The sequence below is a fragment of the Lagenorhynchus albirostris genome, chromosome 16 (genome assembly GCF_949774975.1).
Source record: "Lagenorhynchus albirostris chromosome 16, mLagAlb1.1, whole genome shotgun sequence".
In the NCBI taxonomy this organism is placed as follows: Eukaryota; Metazoa; Chordata; class Mammalia; order Artiodactyla; family Delphinidae; genus Lagenorhynchus; species Lagenorhynchus albirostris.
The window spans coordinates 12,467,775-12,485,201 of NC_083110.1; the positions used below are offsets into that span (position 1 = coordinate 12,467,775).

Here is a 17,427-nt window from a genome sequence, read left to right on the forward strand (position 1 = left end):
TGTAAATTTACCACCACTCTGAAAGATGAACCCACTGTGGTTGGGCTGACAACATCAATTTCCAGTTGAAACTGTGTTCGTCTTTGGAACACAGGAAATTCACTAATAAGCCCCATCTTGTCATATTTCTTGACAAGTAAAAATTTATCGTCTCCTTGGGGACACTCCTCACTTGACACAAAAGTTCTCTCAAACTACACGAAGGAGATCCATCTTCGTTAATACCTGTTCATAATGAGGACATTTCCCTTTAAGAGACCCAGTTATCTTCCACAGATTTTTAACAACTTACAGTCGTGCCAAATTGTCTCACAGGCTTGTTTTACCCTAAGCTGGTTCATCTGTTTTATTAGGCTTCAATTAACTAGATTTAGTTCTGTCATGGCTAAATGGATGTGACTAGAAAGGGTAGCATACAGCAATCTTTATGTAAATTGTTACTCTACTAGTTAACATTTAGGTTTGAAGTTGGGAAATCAGTGAAAAGAAACTTTAATTTCAAATGGGAATCCACACTCAAAAGGGGAGAGGCCACTACTTTTGATCCCCAGATAGCTACGAAATTAAAAACTATTCCAAAGATGCAAATGGCAACAGAGATCAACAGGCTGTGACCTCTGTTTTCTTTTTAAAAATCATTTGCACCTCCACTGAATGATTTATTGCTAAATCTTAAGTGACATTTAAAAAAAAATGGGCAGACAAGTTTAGGATAACTTAAGGAAGCACATTTTCCACGTGGAAAAGGTTCCTTCCATATCCTTGAGGGCACCGTCTTCCACCTTCACTGGCGCCCAGAACAAAGCCTGGCACAGAGTAAGCGCTTATTACTTATTTGTTGGGTGAATAAATGGATGAATGAATGAAGCTAGACTGAGAAGTTTGGGGTGGGGAGCTGGGGCCCCCGAAGCACGTCTGCTGCCTTTCCAGCAGGCTGGCGGGCATCTCCTCATTCCCTCACTTTCCTGGCAGGTCTGAATTCCCCTGTTTGCCCCTCCTTCGGGACGACCAAAATCCTGTCCCTAAACCATGCCACTCCTCAGTTAATCCGCTCGTTTCTCACACAGACGCAGCTGTTTCTGAGGAATGGCTGGCGGAACACGTTAAGTCTGGGCTGCGAGTAGCCCGGGACCTTGAGGGGGCGAAGGCAGCCCGCTGGCTCCAAAACCCTACATAAAAGGGTCTGGACCCTCATTCTTCCAATCCTTGATAAAACAAACAAACTGCTCACTCTCACCTCCTCGTGCAGACGCCGCAGTGCCAACCTCGTTCCGACTAACACTGTGAGGAGGGAAGGAACGCCGAACCGCCCTCACCAGCAGAGAGGGACAGGCGAGCGCCTCCGCCACGCCCCGCGACGCCCGCCGTTCCGGCGCGCTCAGCCGTCCGACGCCTCACGCGCCGGGTTGCTGGCGCCGAGGCGCGAGGGCCCCCCGGGCCGCGTACGCACGGAAGGCCGAGGGGTTGGGGGGCAGGGAGCGCCGCGCGCCAGCAGGTGGGCGCGTCCTCTCGCGCGCGTGCGCGCCCCGTGCCTTCTCCCTCACGTTCCCCGCGCGTCGCGTCCTCTTCCCGCCGGGAGCGCGCCGCCTCCCGCTCTCGCGCCAGGTCTGTCTCGGCTTCTCAGAGCCGCTCGCTCAGTGGAGCTCTCGCCACTGCCGTCGCCTCGGCCCCTCGGTGCCGCGTCCCAGGCCTCCTCCCTTCCTCCGCCACTCCCTTTCCCTTTCCCGCCCTTCTCTCTCACACGGTCCGCGGAGAGAGCCTGGATACGAAGCAGACGGACGTGAGAAGGGGGTTGGAAAAATGGAGGTGCCGCGCCTGGATCATGCCCTTAGCAGCCCCACCAGCCCCTGTGAGGAGGTGATCAAAAACCTCAGCCTGGAGGCCATTCAGCTGTGCGACCGGGACGGTAAGAGTGGCCGGGACGGTGAGGAGGGGGGGTCGAGCCCACGGCCAGGCACCGCGGCCGCTCTGGCTCAGCCGCCCCTGCCCGCCCGGGCGGCAGGGTCTTTTGTTGTCCCACCTGTGCAAATGAATGTCGGTGGGGGCTCCCCTTCGTCCACCCCTCCCGCCCCTCAGACCCCAAAAACAAAAGCACCCCGGGGCTCGCGCGTTGGCGGGGAGAGTCGCCGTCGTCCCCGGCCTCGGCGCCCCTCGCCGGCCTCGCCCGCCTGGCCCCGGCCGAGGGCTGCCCTCGGGAGGGCGCCGTTCCCGCCCGCGGCTCCCGCCCGGGACGCGGCGCTTTTGATCTTTGCCGCAGTCCCGCAGTCCTGGGTCTCCCGGCGTCGATGGGGAGATGCCCTCAGGGGTTTCCAGCCTGCTCGCCCCGCCGCCTCTCCCCGCACACACACTAGTTAGCGGTCTCTGACCAGAAACTTAACAGTTCCTTTTTCGAACATCTACATTTAAAAGTCTTTTTATCCTCTCAAAATGGGATGGGGGTGACAGTTTTTTCAGTGAGGGGGCAGAAAAAGAGTGCGTTTCAGCACCACGGACAGCCACCAGCTTCGCCGTTTGGGGCTGTGATTCAGAAACTGTCAAAAATCTGTGAAGGAAGTGGCCTCGTACATCTGCCGTGATTCAGAATACGGGGCGAGTACTCGCCATTGTGTCTTGATATTATACCGCGTATTCTGTTGTTAAAGTTGGCAGTCTCCTGAAGAAGGACATTGATTAAACGTCGGTCTGAGCGTTAAAGAGAGAAACCGGTACTACGTGCAGCACGGGTAGTCACACTGCTTCTGTATTAGTTGGAGAGTCAGTGCTATTTCAGTAATGCGGAAAAAAACTTCATTTGTAAAGAACTCATCTGATTCGTACTGATTGGCGTAATAATTGTAAAAATTATACATGTGACAAAGGAAAAACAATTTATGTGTTGTCAAGATGATCCTGAACAGTTTTGGCTATACATGAAATTAATGTTTAACTGTATATAGAGACGATGATTTTACAATGGTGTTTTAGCCAAGGTTATGTAGATATATACTCACAATAAGGTCATAAAATTGATCAGTATGTAATCCAAGTAGAGAGCAGAGGTTTTGTTTCCAGTCCATTTAAGTAGTAATAACTTGGTTAAGCGTTGCTATACAGTACGGTTTAGGTCAACTGAACACCGAGTTTCCGTTTAATAACAAATTTAGGACAGTGGGTCTTTGATTAATTGCTCTTTGAAGCCAGAGTCTCTTTAAATAATTCTGAAACAGGTGTAGTATGGATAATAAATATTCTTGCAAAAGCTGCTTATATTTTCTTTATCCTTAAATTATTTTGGTCACCATAGTATTAAGTGCACATATTTATGGCATTAAAAAGATTCATTGTTTTGGTATTCCATATATAAGGTTACATTATTAGACTATACAGATTATTTTTAACATAGCACATAGGAAGTCCTGTAGTCCTATGGGTTTGTTTATACTTTTGTGAAATGACTTTCTGTAATGTTATCACTGTAAATATTTTTATTTTCCTAGACTGGTTTGACAGAAAACCAGAATCTAATAAAATAAAGGCAGATTTTATTTTCATTTACTTCAGTGATTTATCAAAAGCTCATTACTGTAGTTATTGGAAATGGGCAATTCATGGTTGCTCCTCAGAAGCCAGTAATCAATACTTAAAATTGCATTTACCACCTGTTTCAAAGATACTAAGAAAAATAAAGTTTTAAAAATGACCTTTACAGAGTTAATAATGCAGAGTACAAAAATTAATGTGCTGCATTTACCATGGTCTCTCCTCCTAGAGTAGAAGTTATTTTATTTTGGTAATATTTTTTAGTTGTTTTAGTTCACATTACTAATCCTTGCAAAATGAGCAAATTACGTAACATTTAATGGCGGGGGTATTGGCACTAGGCAGTATCTATGAAAATTAATAGTTATTTGCAGAGTTCTGAGTCAACACAGATTAATTAAATAGGGTTTCATTTTATAAAATAGCTTATGCCAACAAATACAGAGGGCTAACTCTTCTATTAAAAGATGTGTAAAATTTGAAAATAACTAGTGTAAAGATGTTGTTAAATGCCTAACTTTTCATTTTGTGACTCTATGTCAAATCCAAAAATGTTAAGTTGGTGTCATAGGAATAATTTAGAGAAGGTGATATGGTTATTTTTACAGAACAATTTTTAAATGCTGCATTAAATTTTTCAACCAGATCTTATTTATCATAATTTTATATTGAGAAATTTTCAGCTAGATGCATTTGCTTCCTTCACTCCCTTACTTTCACTCCCTCTCAGGTCTCATTATTTTACTGTTGAAAATATATAACATAGAAAAATTAGTATGTGGTAGATCTATTATGTGCTTAAGTACATAATAAGTGCTATACTTTCATAATTTTATTATAGAAATAGATTTGTTTGCTCTTTACTTACTTTATTTTACCCTAATATTAATCCGATGATGGGAAAAATTAGAGCAATATTAATTCCTTAGAAGTGGAATAAAGTATAATAAGAGAAGGTATCATATGATTGTTTAATAAACATTTCCTTTTACCTTCTCCACTGATAGACATTTTTAATTTTATAATGTTTTGCATATTGCATCAACTAAGATCTGTAGCTGCTGGTAAACATAACTGTATGTCTTATGCTTCCCTGGATCTCCTCTTTTATGTTTTTTTTTTCTGTCACTTGCCTTTTTTCTTACAATCTATTTACATTATTAGCAACAATTCACAATGCTTCTTTTTCTCATCGTTCCTCAAAATATTTAATAGTCTCTGAAGAATATGGAATAGAGTCCAAGTGGTTATATAATTGGATTTTTTAATTAAGCAAGAGGGTTCTTATACACACACATTATCTCATGTGTGCTTTTATCCTAGGCATGTGTGCTTTGGTTGCTAATACATGGCCCTGCCTAGATGTTACTTGTAGTTCAACATGAGGATTCTGGATCAACTTCTATTAGGAAACCTCTGAAGATCTGCTGTAAATCTAGTAGTTTCTATAATCTCTGTTGTAAGTAAAAGAGTGTTTCTGTTATTCGCCTCTGCTGTGCTGAAGTAGCCTCAAGTTGCGTATATGATGTACTTTAATTGTGGCTTTTCAAAAAAAATCCAAGAAAAAAGCATTAATTTGTCATTGGGAAGCACTAGTAATATGGGAACTTATTTCCAGTTTGTTTCTTCACATAGATACTTCAGACCCTCACTGACCTGTGACACGACAAAACAGCTCTGACCCCACACATAGAATTCTACGTTACTTCTCTTCATCTTTTCTCATCATGCATATACATATTGAAGCTTTATTTCCTTGCCGAGAAGGAAAGATTTATCTTTATGTTGCTTTATATGCATCCAAGCTCCCTGAACTCTTGTTATAATAGTAAAGAAGAAAATACAAAGTTAATTTGCTGTATAGCATTGAATCCACCCCCAATGCTTTCTAGCTTTAATAAGTATTATTTCCATGATTCGGGCATTTTATGACTGCCTAGATACGGTTTGTGGAGTGTATGATGCTAGTCAGCAAGGGAACACATTTTAAAGGAATTGCACAGGCAGAAGCTGACATTTCCCTGTCTTTGTCTACCAGTAGTTTGCGGAAGAAAAGGGAAAAGGTCTTCTCTTTTTTAACATATTTTAAAAGATAAATTCCTTTGAATTTGGACTCTATCATATTTGTTTAAATTATAAATCAGTTGAGACGTTCTTCTTTATGCTTATTGATGTGTGAATTAAACAAATTTTAATTTTGGAAACAAATGGTAATACAGGAGTGCTTAGTAACAACGCTCTATTAGATAATTCTTGGAGATATTTTCTAAAGCAGACATCTAGGACAAATAGCCTTAATTATTACCTTTCGTAGTACAAAAATGTAAGGTAGGCATTACTCAGTCTCACTGACATGCAAATAGCATGGTGGTAATACCATTTTAGAATCAGACCTCTCATACAATATTTACTCTTGATAGATATGTTATCTTAGGCAAATTACTTAACCATTTTTTAGCCTCAAGCTTTCTCAGGTAATATGGGTATAATAATGTCAGTCCTGTAGGATTGCTGAGATATTCAGTAAAGTATTATATACCATTTCTCACAGTTCTTGAAACAAAATAGAGAATAATAATTATTTTTAATGGACTGTTATTCTTCACATACCTTCTTGAGTTGAACTGCTTTTTAATTCTTATTTTTTGGCCAATGTTTAGATCTTTTTTAAAATTTCAGTTGTGTTTTGTTTAGATAGTAAATCCTTCTTATGTCACTTCAACTTCATGAGTAGTCAATGGAAACTGTAAATTCTGAATTTGAAAAGAACAGTAAAATCACAGTTACAGTACTCTATCCTTTGCTTATATTTTTCTATCACATCAGTAATATCCTTCTCAGCATTAATCCTAAAAGCTATTTTCAGCTTCTATTTTGAACCTACTGTTTGCTGTTTTTCATGTACCTTGTGACCTTGATACCTGCTTTGGTAGGTATTTGCATCAGAGCCCTTCTCTGTTCTTGATTTATCAGTTGTTTTCTTTATGATTTTTTTCTAAGTATAGATCTATACCAACACATGTGACCTCCGGGTTCATTTCTTTGACCCTGATTTGACTATAGAGATGCTGTAAATTTTCATTAGTGAGTATGAAACAAAACAAAAAGAAAAGAAAAACTAAAAGAAACAAGCAAAAAGCTTGAAAACCATCACATTATGTTAAACGAATTTATATTCTTGGTAGAGGTTCTGATTCATTCCCAGAGGAGACCAGGAAGTTTTTAGAGTAAAAGTCACATCAAAGGATATGTGACCAGGCTCCCTCCAGTGGTAGAATGACCAATACGTTGTAAGTGGTAACATTCTTGCCTAGGTAAGTAAGCCAGTTAGAAATTCACTCTATAGAACACTATCTAGGCAACTTCCAAGTCACTTTAAAAAAAAAAAAAAAAATGCTGCTGATGTTTCCCTCTCTTTAGGCCTAAGCTTGATTTTTCCCTTAACTTATGTGAGTAGAGTTTCATGATGACGTTTATGTTTTATCCTGGGCTACGGTAATAACAGTGGCTGCATCAGTTACTGCAGTAAGCATGATCCTTCTAGTTTTTGGTTTTCCTTCTCTGCCCTTAAATGTATAATTTAAGTTCTCCTTATAGGATTTGCCTCTTTCTTGGATTTGTTTTACATTTCTTTTAACTTTCTCTATAAAGAATCTTTTTATTATTTATAAATTATTGAAATTCTATCTTTACTACTGTAAAGCATTTGCCCATTTTTAACTGTTTAAAGTATTTTATTATTACTAGACAATAGTTAAACTGTCTTATTAAGAAGACTGTATTTTATACACATACATTTGACAAGTAAAATTAGTATTGGGGGAGGACTTCTAGCAGAAATGTATTAGAAGATTTGAAGAGTCTCAACAAGGAAAAGTAGGCAGCCTCAGCCTGTTATCTATGGGAGGATAGTGAGTGGCAATGGTATAAGAAAAATCTAAAAATAATTACCAATAATTTGTGACTGATTGAATTTTCAAGCAAAATGAAAAGTGACGGGGCTTTCCTGGTGGTGCAGTGGTTGAGAGTCTGCCTGCCGATGCAGGGGACGTGGGTTCGTGCCCCGGTCTGGGAAGATCCCACATGCCGCGGAGCGGCTGGGCCCGTGAGCCATGGCCGCTGAGCCTGCGTGTCCAGAGCCTGTGCTCTGCAACAGGAGAGACCACAACAGTGAGAGGCCTGAGTACTGCAAAAAAAAAAAAAAAAGAACTACAATGAGATAACACACCAGTCAGAATGGCCAGCATTAAAAAATCTAGAAACAATAAATGCTGGAGAGGGTGTGGAGAAAAGGGAACCCTCTTGCACTGTTGGTGGGAATGTAAATTGATACAGCCACTATGGAGAACAGTATGGAGGTTCCTTAAAAAACTAAAAATAGAACTACCATACGACCCAGCAATCCCACTACTGGGCATATACCCTGAGAAAACCATAATTCAAAAAGAGTCATGTACCACAATGTTCATTGCAGCTCTATTTACAATAGCCAGGACATGGAAGCAACCTAAGTGTCCATCAACAGATGAATGGATAAAGAAGGTGTGGTACATATATACAATGGAATATTACTCAGCCATAAAAAGGAACGAAACTGAGTTATTTGTAGTGAGGTGGATGGACCTTGAGACTGTCATACAGAGTGAAGTAAGTCAGAAAGAGAAAAACAAATACTGTATGCTAACACATATATATGGAATCTAAAAAGAAAAAAAAATTGGTCAGAAGGACCTAGGGGCAAGATGGGAATAAAGATGCTTACCTATAGAGAATGGACTTGAGGATACGGGGAGAGGGAAGGGTAAGCTGGGAGAAAGTGAGAGAGTGGCATGGACATATATACACTACCAAACGTAAAATAGATAGCTAGTAGGAAGCAGCCGCATAGCACAGGGAGATCAGCTCTGTGCTTTGTGACCACCTAGAGGGGTGGGATAGGGAGGGTGAGAGGGAGGGAGATGCAAGAGGGAAGAGATATGGGGACACATGTAGATGTATAAGTGATTTACTTTGTTATAAAGCAGAAACTAACACCCCACTGTAAAGCAATTATACTCCAATAAAGATGTTAAAAAATAAATAAGAGTAGAGAAGAAAAAGTGGGTAATTCTGTCCTGAGTCTCTCAGATGGCTTCACAGAGAGAAGCAACATTTTTTCTGGGTATTAAAAGTAAAGTAAAAAATTTCTAGAAGCAAGATAAGGGCATTTCCGGCAGGGTAAGTGCGTATATAAAGGTATAACACCATGTATGTCCTAGGAATACACAGCATTTAGTATTGCTGAAGGAAAGAAGTGTTACTTGTGAGAAAATAAACTAAACGCTAGATAGGGCTAGCTAGATTATGCCATGATCTATAGTTTGGATTTATCTAGTTTGAAATCTTATTAGTAGATTTCAAATTTTCTAATTTGTAGAAAACCTTTTAAAACAAAAATACCACATTTTACAAAACTCTAACAAGTAAAAGTAGCATTTTATAAGTATACATTTATCCTGGAATTTCAAACATGCATCATTTTTCAAATTAAGTCGATTAAGTGAGAAATCAAAATTAGCGGTTATACTTGAAAATTGTTATTTAATATCAGCCTCAGCATCCACTTTATTTCTGAATTTTATTTTTATTGCATTGTCCCTAGGAAATTCTGGTTCATACAGATAAGTAGTGGCAAATGGTAATTTTTTTTTAAAACTTATTTTGCCTTCTCAGGATACTCTTAAAATAAATTGATTCAGACTTTAGAGAAATAGTAAGATTTTTTTCCCCCAAAATGAATCAAATTAAGTCCCAATTGAATAAATCCTTTTGGAGGGAAGTGATAGAATTGATTCATCCATCAGTTCATTTTTTCATTGTTCAGTGCAAAAATAATGTATCTTATAATATTCTAAGATATTCATTGACAACATTTTTAAATGCTCATATTTTTGCACTGATCTCTTAAAATTTCAGAACAGCTTAATTTAATTTACTTGGATGATGACTCTTAACTGTAAGGATCAGTTTCATTACTGATACTTTATCTGCATTTATAAGCTTGGTAACGTTTGTGACTGTTTTGTCAGTTTGAGTTTTTCAACTTGTTACAAAGCTATATAATCATATTAGTGTGCCTATTATTTACATTTGAAAGATTTATAAAAGGGATTTTTAATGAATAAATAAAGTATTTCTTTTGAAATATTTATACCTTGCTTCAGGACACCTACCTAAGTTTGGTGTGAAAAAAAATGAATTTTGAAATTTTCTATCTGTAACATTACAGCTAACTTCAGAAAAAAAAAAGGAGAAAAATCCTTCAATTTAAATGATAGTCTGTATGTGATGAGGCAAAGTTATTTTGAAGTATCTTAATATCCAGTCCTTATTAGTAAACAGTTGCTACCTAATGAAAGCTGACAACAGCTTTTATAGGAGCTACCACTCCTGAGATTTTAAAAATTTTACCTGCTTCCCTTAATAGAGTTGTCTCAACAATTCTGACAGTTTAGTTGATGATGTGTAAAAACCTGATGTAGACATTAAAATTGTCTTGTCCATTGTGTGTTGTTTTAGCATCCTTGAATTGACCTATTTGAGAAACTTCTACAAAAGTAAGTGGAGAGATCTGCCACATTCATTCTAATGCCGTTAAATTGAAAAGATTTTATATAATTTCAGTATTTGAATTAATCAAGCATATGTGATGAATATATTGTATTCTCTGCATTTTTAGACATGTACAAATATTTCAGTTTTTTGATAAGTTTACTAATTTAACATATTTGTTACACTGTCATGCAGGATTTAATAAGATTTTTCTCCAGTCATATATGCTGTTGTTCATGGGTAATATGGTGACTTTGTTCTGAGCGCATTTTATTTTAATTCCTAGATTTACAATAACTTCAGGCACACTTTTTTCAAAATTATGGAACTTGTCAAAGACCGTATCATTACAGGTTCCTCTCGATATCCAAAAGTAGAGCTTTCTTCTGAAAGCTTTAGTAAGCCAAAATGGTGTAAAGTGAAGAAGCAGTTACCTTAGGACACATCTTGCTAATGATGCACAACATAAATCCAGATAAAGCACAGATGCTCACAGACACAGTTCAGAGCTCTGGAGGCTTGATGCTGAGATTCAGAGTGTAGTTCCCAGGGAGGGAACTTGGCGGTGCAGCTCTCCTGGTTTGGGGTGCACACTGCCTCAATAATGGCTCCCTGCAAAACAAACGCTGAAAGCTATTCTTTGCTTTTTGCCTCTTTTTGTAGAAGGGAAAAATCCTCTTTGGATTTTTTTTGGTTGGCAAAAACAGGTACTAGTGCAGATATTTCGTAAAAGTGAAGTGACATAAAGCAAACTTTTGGAAAGCAGATGGTATCTTTGTTTGCAAACCTTGACGTATGAAACCCAATGAAAATTTATCATTTAAAATTTATCACTACAATGTAAATTCTACTGACCAGATGACTGTCATTGAAATTTGGCATCATGTTTTAGCTTTGGTGAGAGCTCCCAAATGTTAGCTGAAAGATCAGCTGTTACTAATTAGTAGTAAGACTTTGAGACGTCTTGAGCCAAATCAGTCTCAATACATCCATGTTAACATTTATTCAACATTCCTGCTTTTAACTAGGGATCCATTTCTAGTTTTATAGGTAATTATTTCATAACCTATACTGGAAAAAAGTGTAACTATAACCCAAACTTAGAATAACTTTATCACAGACATCAAGAAGTACACAAAATTCATAATAAGCCCTTCTATTTAATTTGTCCTGTTGAGCTGAAGGGACAAAGAGATGCACCTGAGCCTTGCCTGCAACTAATTGAATACTGCATGCAAACACATAATGTTTGCAAAGTTTTACTTGAGTATATACTTGCTGATTTGAATTAAAAAAACAAACATGAAACATGATCAGAGCCGTAACCTTTTTATACATTGTGCCATTTCGTGCACTGAAGTAGCAGGCAAATTTTATTTTGATCTTTAACCCAAATCACATGATACAGCACAATTTAATATATGCTATTTGTATTCAGTTTTCAAAATAGTTCTAAAATTAAGAAGAAAGTTAAATGATAATGCTTGCTGAACATCTTAATCACCTTTGTGTTAAAAATAAATAATTTGTCAGAACCAACTTAAACAATGGGATCTCAACATTTATCACCAAGAGCGCTTCTTAAAACAGATTGCTCCGCCCCACCCCCTAGAGTTTCTGATCCTTTAGTTCTGGGGTGGAGCCCAAGAATTTGCATTTCTAACAAGTTTCCAGGTGATGCTGATGTTGGTGATTCGGAGACCACACTTGGAGAACCACTGCAGTAGGTAGCACGACCAAAGAAGTTCTTAGGTAAGGAAGAGATATTGCATATTTTGTTTTAATAAATATACTCATTTGAGGAATGAACTGGGATACTGAGCTCAGGAGTCTAACTACTTACAGGGCAGTTACAGATAATAGGATTGTTAAGAAAAAGAAGATAAAAATTGGGGGTGGAATTGAATAACATTTTTGAAGTAGAAATCTGTTGACTTTGTGATTAAATTGGAAGTGTGAGACGTGAAAAAGGAGTTGTTGTTGATGGCTAAATTTTCTAGATTGGGAGATTGGGTACATTTTGATGCCAGTAAATAAAGTAGTAATTGTTGGTTGGAGTGAATGTGAAGGCGAAGCCTTGTTAACAAGCTATTAAAGTCTTTTCTGGACAAGCTAGGTTTCAGATATTTGTGGAATACCTAGATGGAGACATCCAGGAGGCTGTTAGAAGTATCTATCTATGTCTCATAGGGAGTGCGTTTGAGGATAAAGATGGAATTTGGTAGTCCTTTTCCAGCTGTTTTCTATTGCTCCTTTATCAAGTGTTTTTTCCTTCATCTTCTAGTCAGTCTTTTAGACTCATGCCAAATTGTTGAACTGCTCATTAGAATGAATAAATTCAAATGTTGGTGTCCTTTTTTGTGGTGTCTAAAAGGAGCGTTTGAAAATTAATTACTTTTATATAATTAAATTTGGCTTGGGAGTAGTTATTTGGGGCAGTTAACATGGAGGAAATACAATTGACCTAAGCTCTATACTTGATAGATTTCTCTCCCTTATGTCCACTGGAAAGAGAGTTAAGTATATGATTTTCTGTGCTTACTGTGGAAATACACTGGACTCATTTTTCCCTCCTTGACAACAGTCTACAGTGCATAAAGTAAACACTTGAGCCTGCAGAAACTAAAATCTTCACCAAAGCTATTTCTAAAACTTTCATACTGAACCTGTATTTCCAAGATTTTCTTTTGACTTCGAACCTACTAAATTTAATGTTTGCTGTGGTATGTATTGAATGCTAGCCTAAATAAGACATTGTCTTTTTTCACTTAATTTTTGTTCTTTGCAGATTTTTTGGTATGAGTTTAGGTAAACCTACCATTTTAATACATATAGTTTTTGTATAACTTTTTCGAGCTGTGCTAAGGTTGCGTATTTGAGCCTATTTTTACATATTTTAGTACAGTTCAGTATGTCCAATATTAATTTCCCTGGAGATTGCTATGCTTTTTTGGTTGTTATTTTTAGTGATTAAAGAAAAATAAAAACAGGAAAGCCTAATGACTAAAAAGGCAGTGATTCTGGAATTTGCTGTTTGCACTATTTGTTTTGCTAAAAGCTTTATTCAAGTCGTAATCATAAAATTTACAGTAATAAAATTTGAGGTTGAAATAATGAAAAATGTTTCAAATACAATCTAGCCACTTCTACCAGAATTTTTATTCTGCACTATGTATTATAGAAGTATATCTTCATTTATATAAATATTTTTAAGAGCTTCACAAATATTTCTAAAAGCTTCATATAGGTCAGTAGTCACTGAACTTTTTCTTCACTGATTTCACAGTAATTTGAAAAATATTTTTACCAGTTTTTTTGCTTTTAGTATTAATATATTACTATTTAAACTTTTTGACATACAAAGACCACTTAGTTTCATTATGATGTATTAATATTTTAATGAAAAAAATTAATTGTATTTTCCTGGATACATGCATGATGATATTTAGCACAAACAAAATGTATGTGTGTGTACTTACTTATATTCATTACACTTTAAAATGCAGATATGCTGTCCTTTAAGAAAATCCAAAATATGAAATCTAAACTTACAAAACACATTTATCAACCACAATAGTGCTTGCTGCCGTTTCTCTAGTGTTCTGTTTCCTTCTGAAAAATTTGACAGAAGGGCAAAATGGCAGTGAGATGTAATACCAACTAAATTGTCTTAAACTATGCTTTCTTAAATTATTTCTGAAATTTTTATGAGGGAAAGTAAATAGTAGACATTGGAAATACAAAGATATAACATTTTTATCTTCATCTATTTATAGACCATGTCAAAGATAGCTAAATTGTTACTGTGCTGATAGTTAAATTTCAAAAACACTCTAGAATGCTGCATTTGTATCATTTACCTATGAGTTTGCAAAGTTTTTTGCCCAGCATTTCTATCAACATTTCTTTAATTTTTTTCTTTGAGCACACAGAACTCTTGTGAAATGTCAAAAACATTGTTTTTAACTAAAAAATGACTCCTAAGAAAGCGAAGTGTGATGATGTAAGAAAGCAGAAAGGAGAAGAGGGATTTTTACCCAGAATAGTTTTTGTTAAATTGAAAAGTAGTTTTGTAAAATTTTTGCATTGACTAATGTTATTATACTAACAGTATAAGGTATCATAATTTATTATGGTGTCAAAATTTACTTTAGTTGCTTTTAAAATGACTTTCACAGTCCTGTATTATCATTAAGAGTCTGCAAATGGCTTACTTCCATTTTTCTGTTATACTCTGCTACTTTTTATGGGAAAGTTATATGGTTTGTTTCTACAATGTAAGGACTTTCAAGAGTGTTGTGTAAATGCTATGGGTATATTGTGTATGAACGCTAGAGGTCATATAATTAATTGGGCCATGGAAGAAAGTAATAGAAGTTCTAGTAATATTTATTTTTATCTTATCTAATATAAGAAAAAATAAGTTCGATTAATTTTACTTATATAGATTAGTACTTGGTATATCCAACTGTCATCTATACTGTATGTGCCTGGGGTGGCTTTATATGATTGGTGTATGGAATTGAGAAATAAAAAAAATATTAATATTTAGTAAGGCACCTACTGATGCACTTTCTCCATTCTGATGTACCCATTCTTGTGTGATATCTTTTGCAAATGTGACAGCCCTCAAAACAGGTAAAAAATAAGTCAAGTTTAGAGGTTGTCATTTGAATTGCTATGTCACAAAATATTAAAACAGATTATCAAAATAACACAATACTCATATACTTTAGTAATAAAAATTTTTAAATATGTATTTTATTATTTTAAATTTCTATTTTGTCCTTAATCTTTAATGTTTGTAATACGGTTCACCCTTGAACAACTCAGGTTTGAACTACACAGGTCCACTTATACACAGATTTTTTTCAATGAATACTACAGTTCTATACCATCCACAGTTGGTTGAATCCCAGATGTGAAACCTCGGATACAGAGGGCTGACTCTGGGACTTCAGCATCTGTGGATTTTGGTATCTGCAGTGGGTCCTGGAATGAGTCTCCTTCAGATACCAAGGGATGACTGTATATTTCGTACAGTAGTATTTGTGTATAATTTATGAAGAAATACCTGCACTTATGAGTACACTCTCAGCGCTTTTTTGTATAGGAGTACGGGATCAAAAACAGTTTTAAGAGTGAATTTTTATTATATTCTGTTTTTACACATCTTGCTTTATATAGCAAGGTATATCTGTATAAATCCACTCAATGTTCAAAGGTGGATATTAAGATTACATAACATAATTAAGTATTCTTTACCATCAAAAACATCCCTTAAATGTATTTTATAGAGGTATAGTTGACATAACATTATATTAGTTTCAGGAATACAATGTAATGATTTAATATTTGTATATATTGGAAAATGATCACAAAATAAGTCCAGTTAACATCCATCACCATACTTAGTTATAATTTTTTTCTCGTGATGAGAACTTTCAAGATCTAGCTACTTTCTTTTGCTTTTTAGATTTTATCATATTATTTATTATATTTATTTTTTACTGCATCTGGTCTTAGTTGCAGCATGTGGGATCTTCACTGAGGCATGCGGGATCTTTCATTGTGGCGCGGGCTCTTTGTTGCGGTGCGTGGGCTTCTCTCTAGTTATGGCGTACGGGTTGTTTTTTTTTTTCTTTTCTCTCTAGTTGTGGCCTGTGGGCTCCAGGGTGCGTGGGCTCTGTAGTTGTGTCGCCTGGGTTCCAGAGTGCGTGGGCTCTGTAGTTTGTGGCATGCAGGCTCTCTAGTTGAGGAGCACAAGCTCAGTAGTTGTGGCACACAGGCTTAGTTGCCTGGCAGCATGTGGGATCTTAGTTCCCTGACCAGGGATTGAACCTGCATCCCTGCATTGTAAGACGGATTCTTTACCACTGGCCCACCTTGGAAGTCCTGATCTAGCTACTTTCAAATATGCAAGAGAGTATTAACTACAGTCAGTTTTTTGTTTGTTTGCTTTTTGTTTTTGTATTTTTAGATTCCACATAAAAGTGAGATGTAGTATTTGTTGTTTTCTATCAGATCTACTTCACTAAGCATAATGCCCTCATAATCCATCTATGTTGATGCAAATGGCAAGATTTCATTTTTTTATGGCTGAATAATATTCTACCGTGTGTCTGTGTGTACACACATTTTCTTTATCCACTCATCCATTGATGGACATTTAGGTTGTTTCCATGTGTTGAATATTGTAAATAATGCTGCAATGAACATGGTGATGCATTATCTCTTTGAATTAGTGGTTTTGTTTTCTTCAGATAAATTCTCAGAAATGGAATTGCTGGATCATATGGTACTTCTATTTTTAATTTTTGAGGAGTCTCAGTACTGTTTCCATAGTGGTTACACCAATTTGCATTCCTACAAACAGTGCCCAAGAGCTCCCTTTTCTCCACATCCTCACAAACCTGTGTTATTTCTTGTCTTTTTGATAATGACCATTCTGACAGATGTGAGGCAATATCTCATTATGGTTTTGATTTGCATTTCCCTGATGAATTGTAATATTGAGTATCTTTTCATGTATCTCTTGGTTATTTGTATGTCTTTAGAAAAATGCCTATTGAGACTCTCTGCCCATTTTTAATTGGTATTGTTTATTGTTCTGCTATTGAACTTTGTGAGTTTTTTATACATTTTATCAGATACCTTATCAAATATATGATTTGCAGGTTTTATCTCCCATTCAGTACAGGTGTGTTTTTCATTTTGTTGATAGTTTTCTTTGCTGTGAAGAAGCTTTTGTTTATTTATTTATTTATTTATTTTTGGATGCTCTGCATGGCTTGTGGGATCTTAGCTCCCCGACCAGGGATTGAACCCAGGCCCTTGGCAGTGAAAGCGTGGAGTCCTAACCACTGGACCACCAAGGAATTCCCAGAAGCTTTTTAGTTTGATGTAGTCCTGCTTATTTATTTTTGCCTCCATTACCAAATCAAAAAAATCCTTGTCAAGATGGCTCTCAAGGTGCTTACAGCCTATGTTTTCTTGTAAAGTGTTAGGGTTTCAGGTCTTACATTCAAGTCATTAATCCATTCTGAGTTAATTTTTATGTATGGTTAAAGATAGTAGTTTAGGCTGTCCATTTTGCCAACAGCATTTATGGAAGACACTGTCTTTTTCTGATTGTATATTGTTGGCCCCTTTGTCATAAATTAATTGACAGTATATGCATGTGTTTATTTCTGGGCTCTGTATGCTGTTCGATTGATCTGTGTCTTATTATGCTCAATATCATACTGTTTTGATCTCTATAGCTTTGTTATATGGTTTGAAATCAGGGAGCATTATGCTTCCAGCTTTGTTGTTCTT

At 36.9% G+C, this 17,427-nt stretch overlaps 1 protein-coding gene across 1 annotated transcript in view; it reads left to right on the top strand.

Annotated features, from left to right (window-relative positions):
• Positions 1 to 1,775: 1,775 nt before the first annotated feature.
• PHYHIPL (phytanoyl-CoA 2-hydroxylase interacting protein like) overlaps positions 1,776 to 17,427 on the top strand; it is a 91,728-nt gene continuing 76,076 nt past the window's right edge. The window contains exon 1 of the mRNA XM_060126162.1: positions 1,776 to 1,906. Within this exon, the coding sequence (XP_059982145.1) occupies positions 1,801 to 1,906 (106 nt within the window). The 5' untranslated portion in view covers positions 1,776 to 1,800. The remainder of the gene's footprint in view (positions 1,907 to 17,427) is intronic.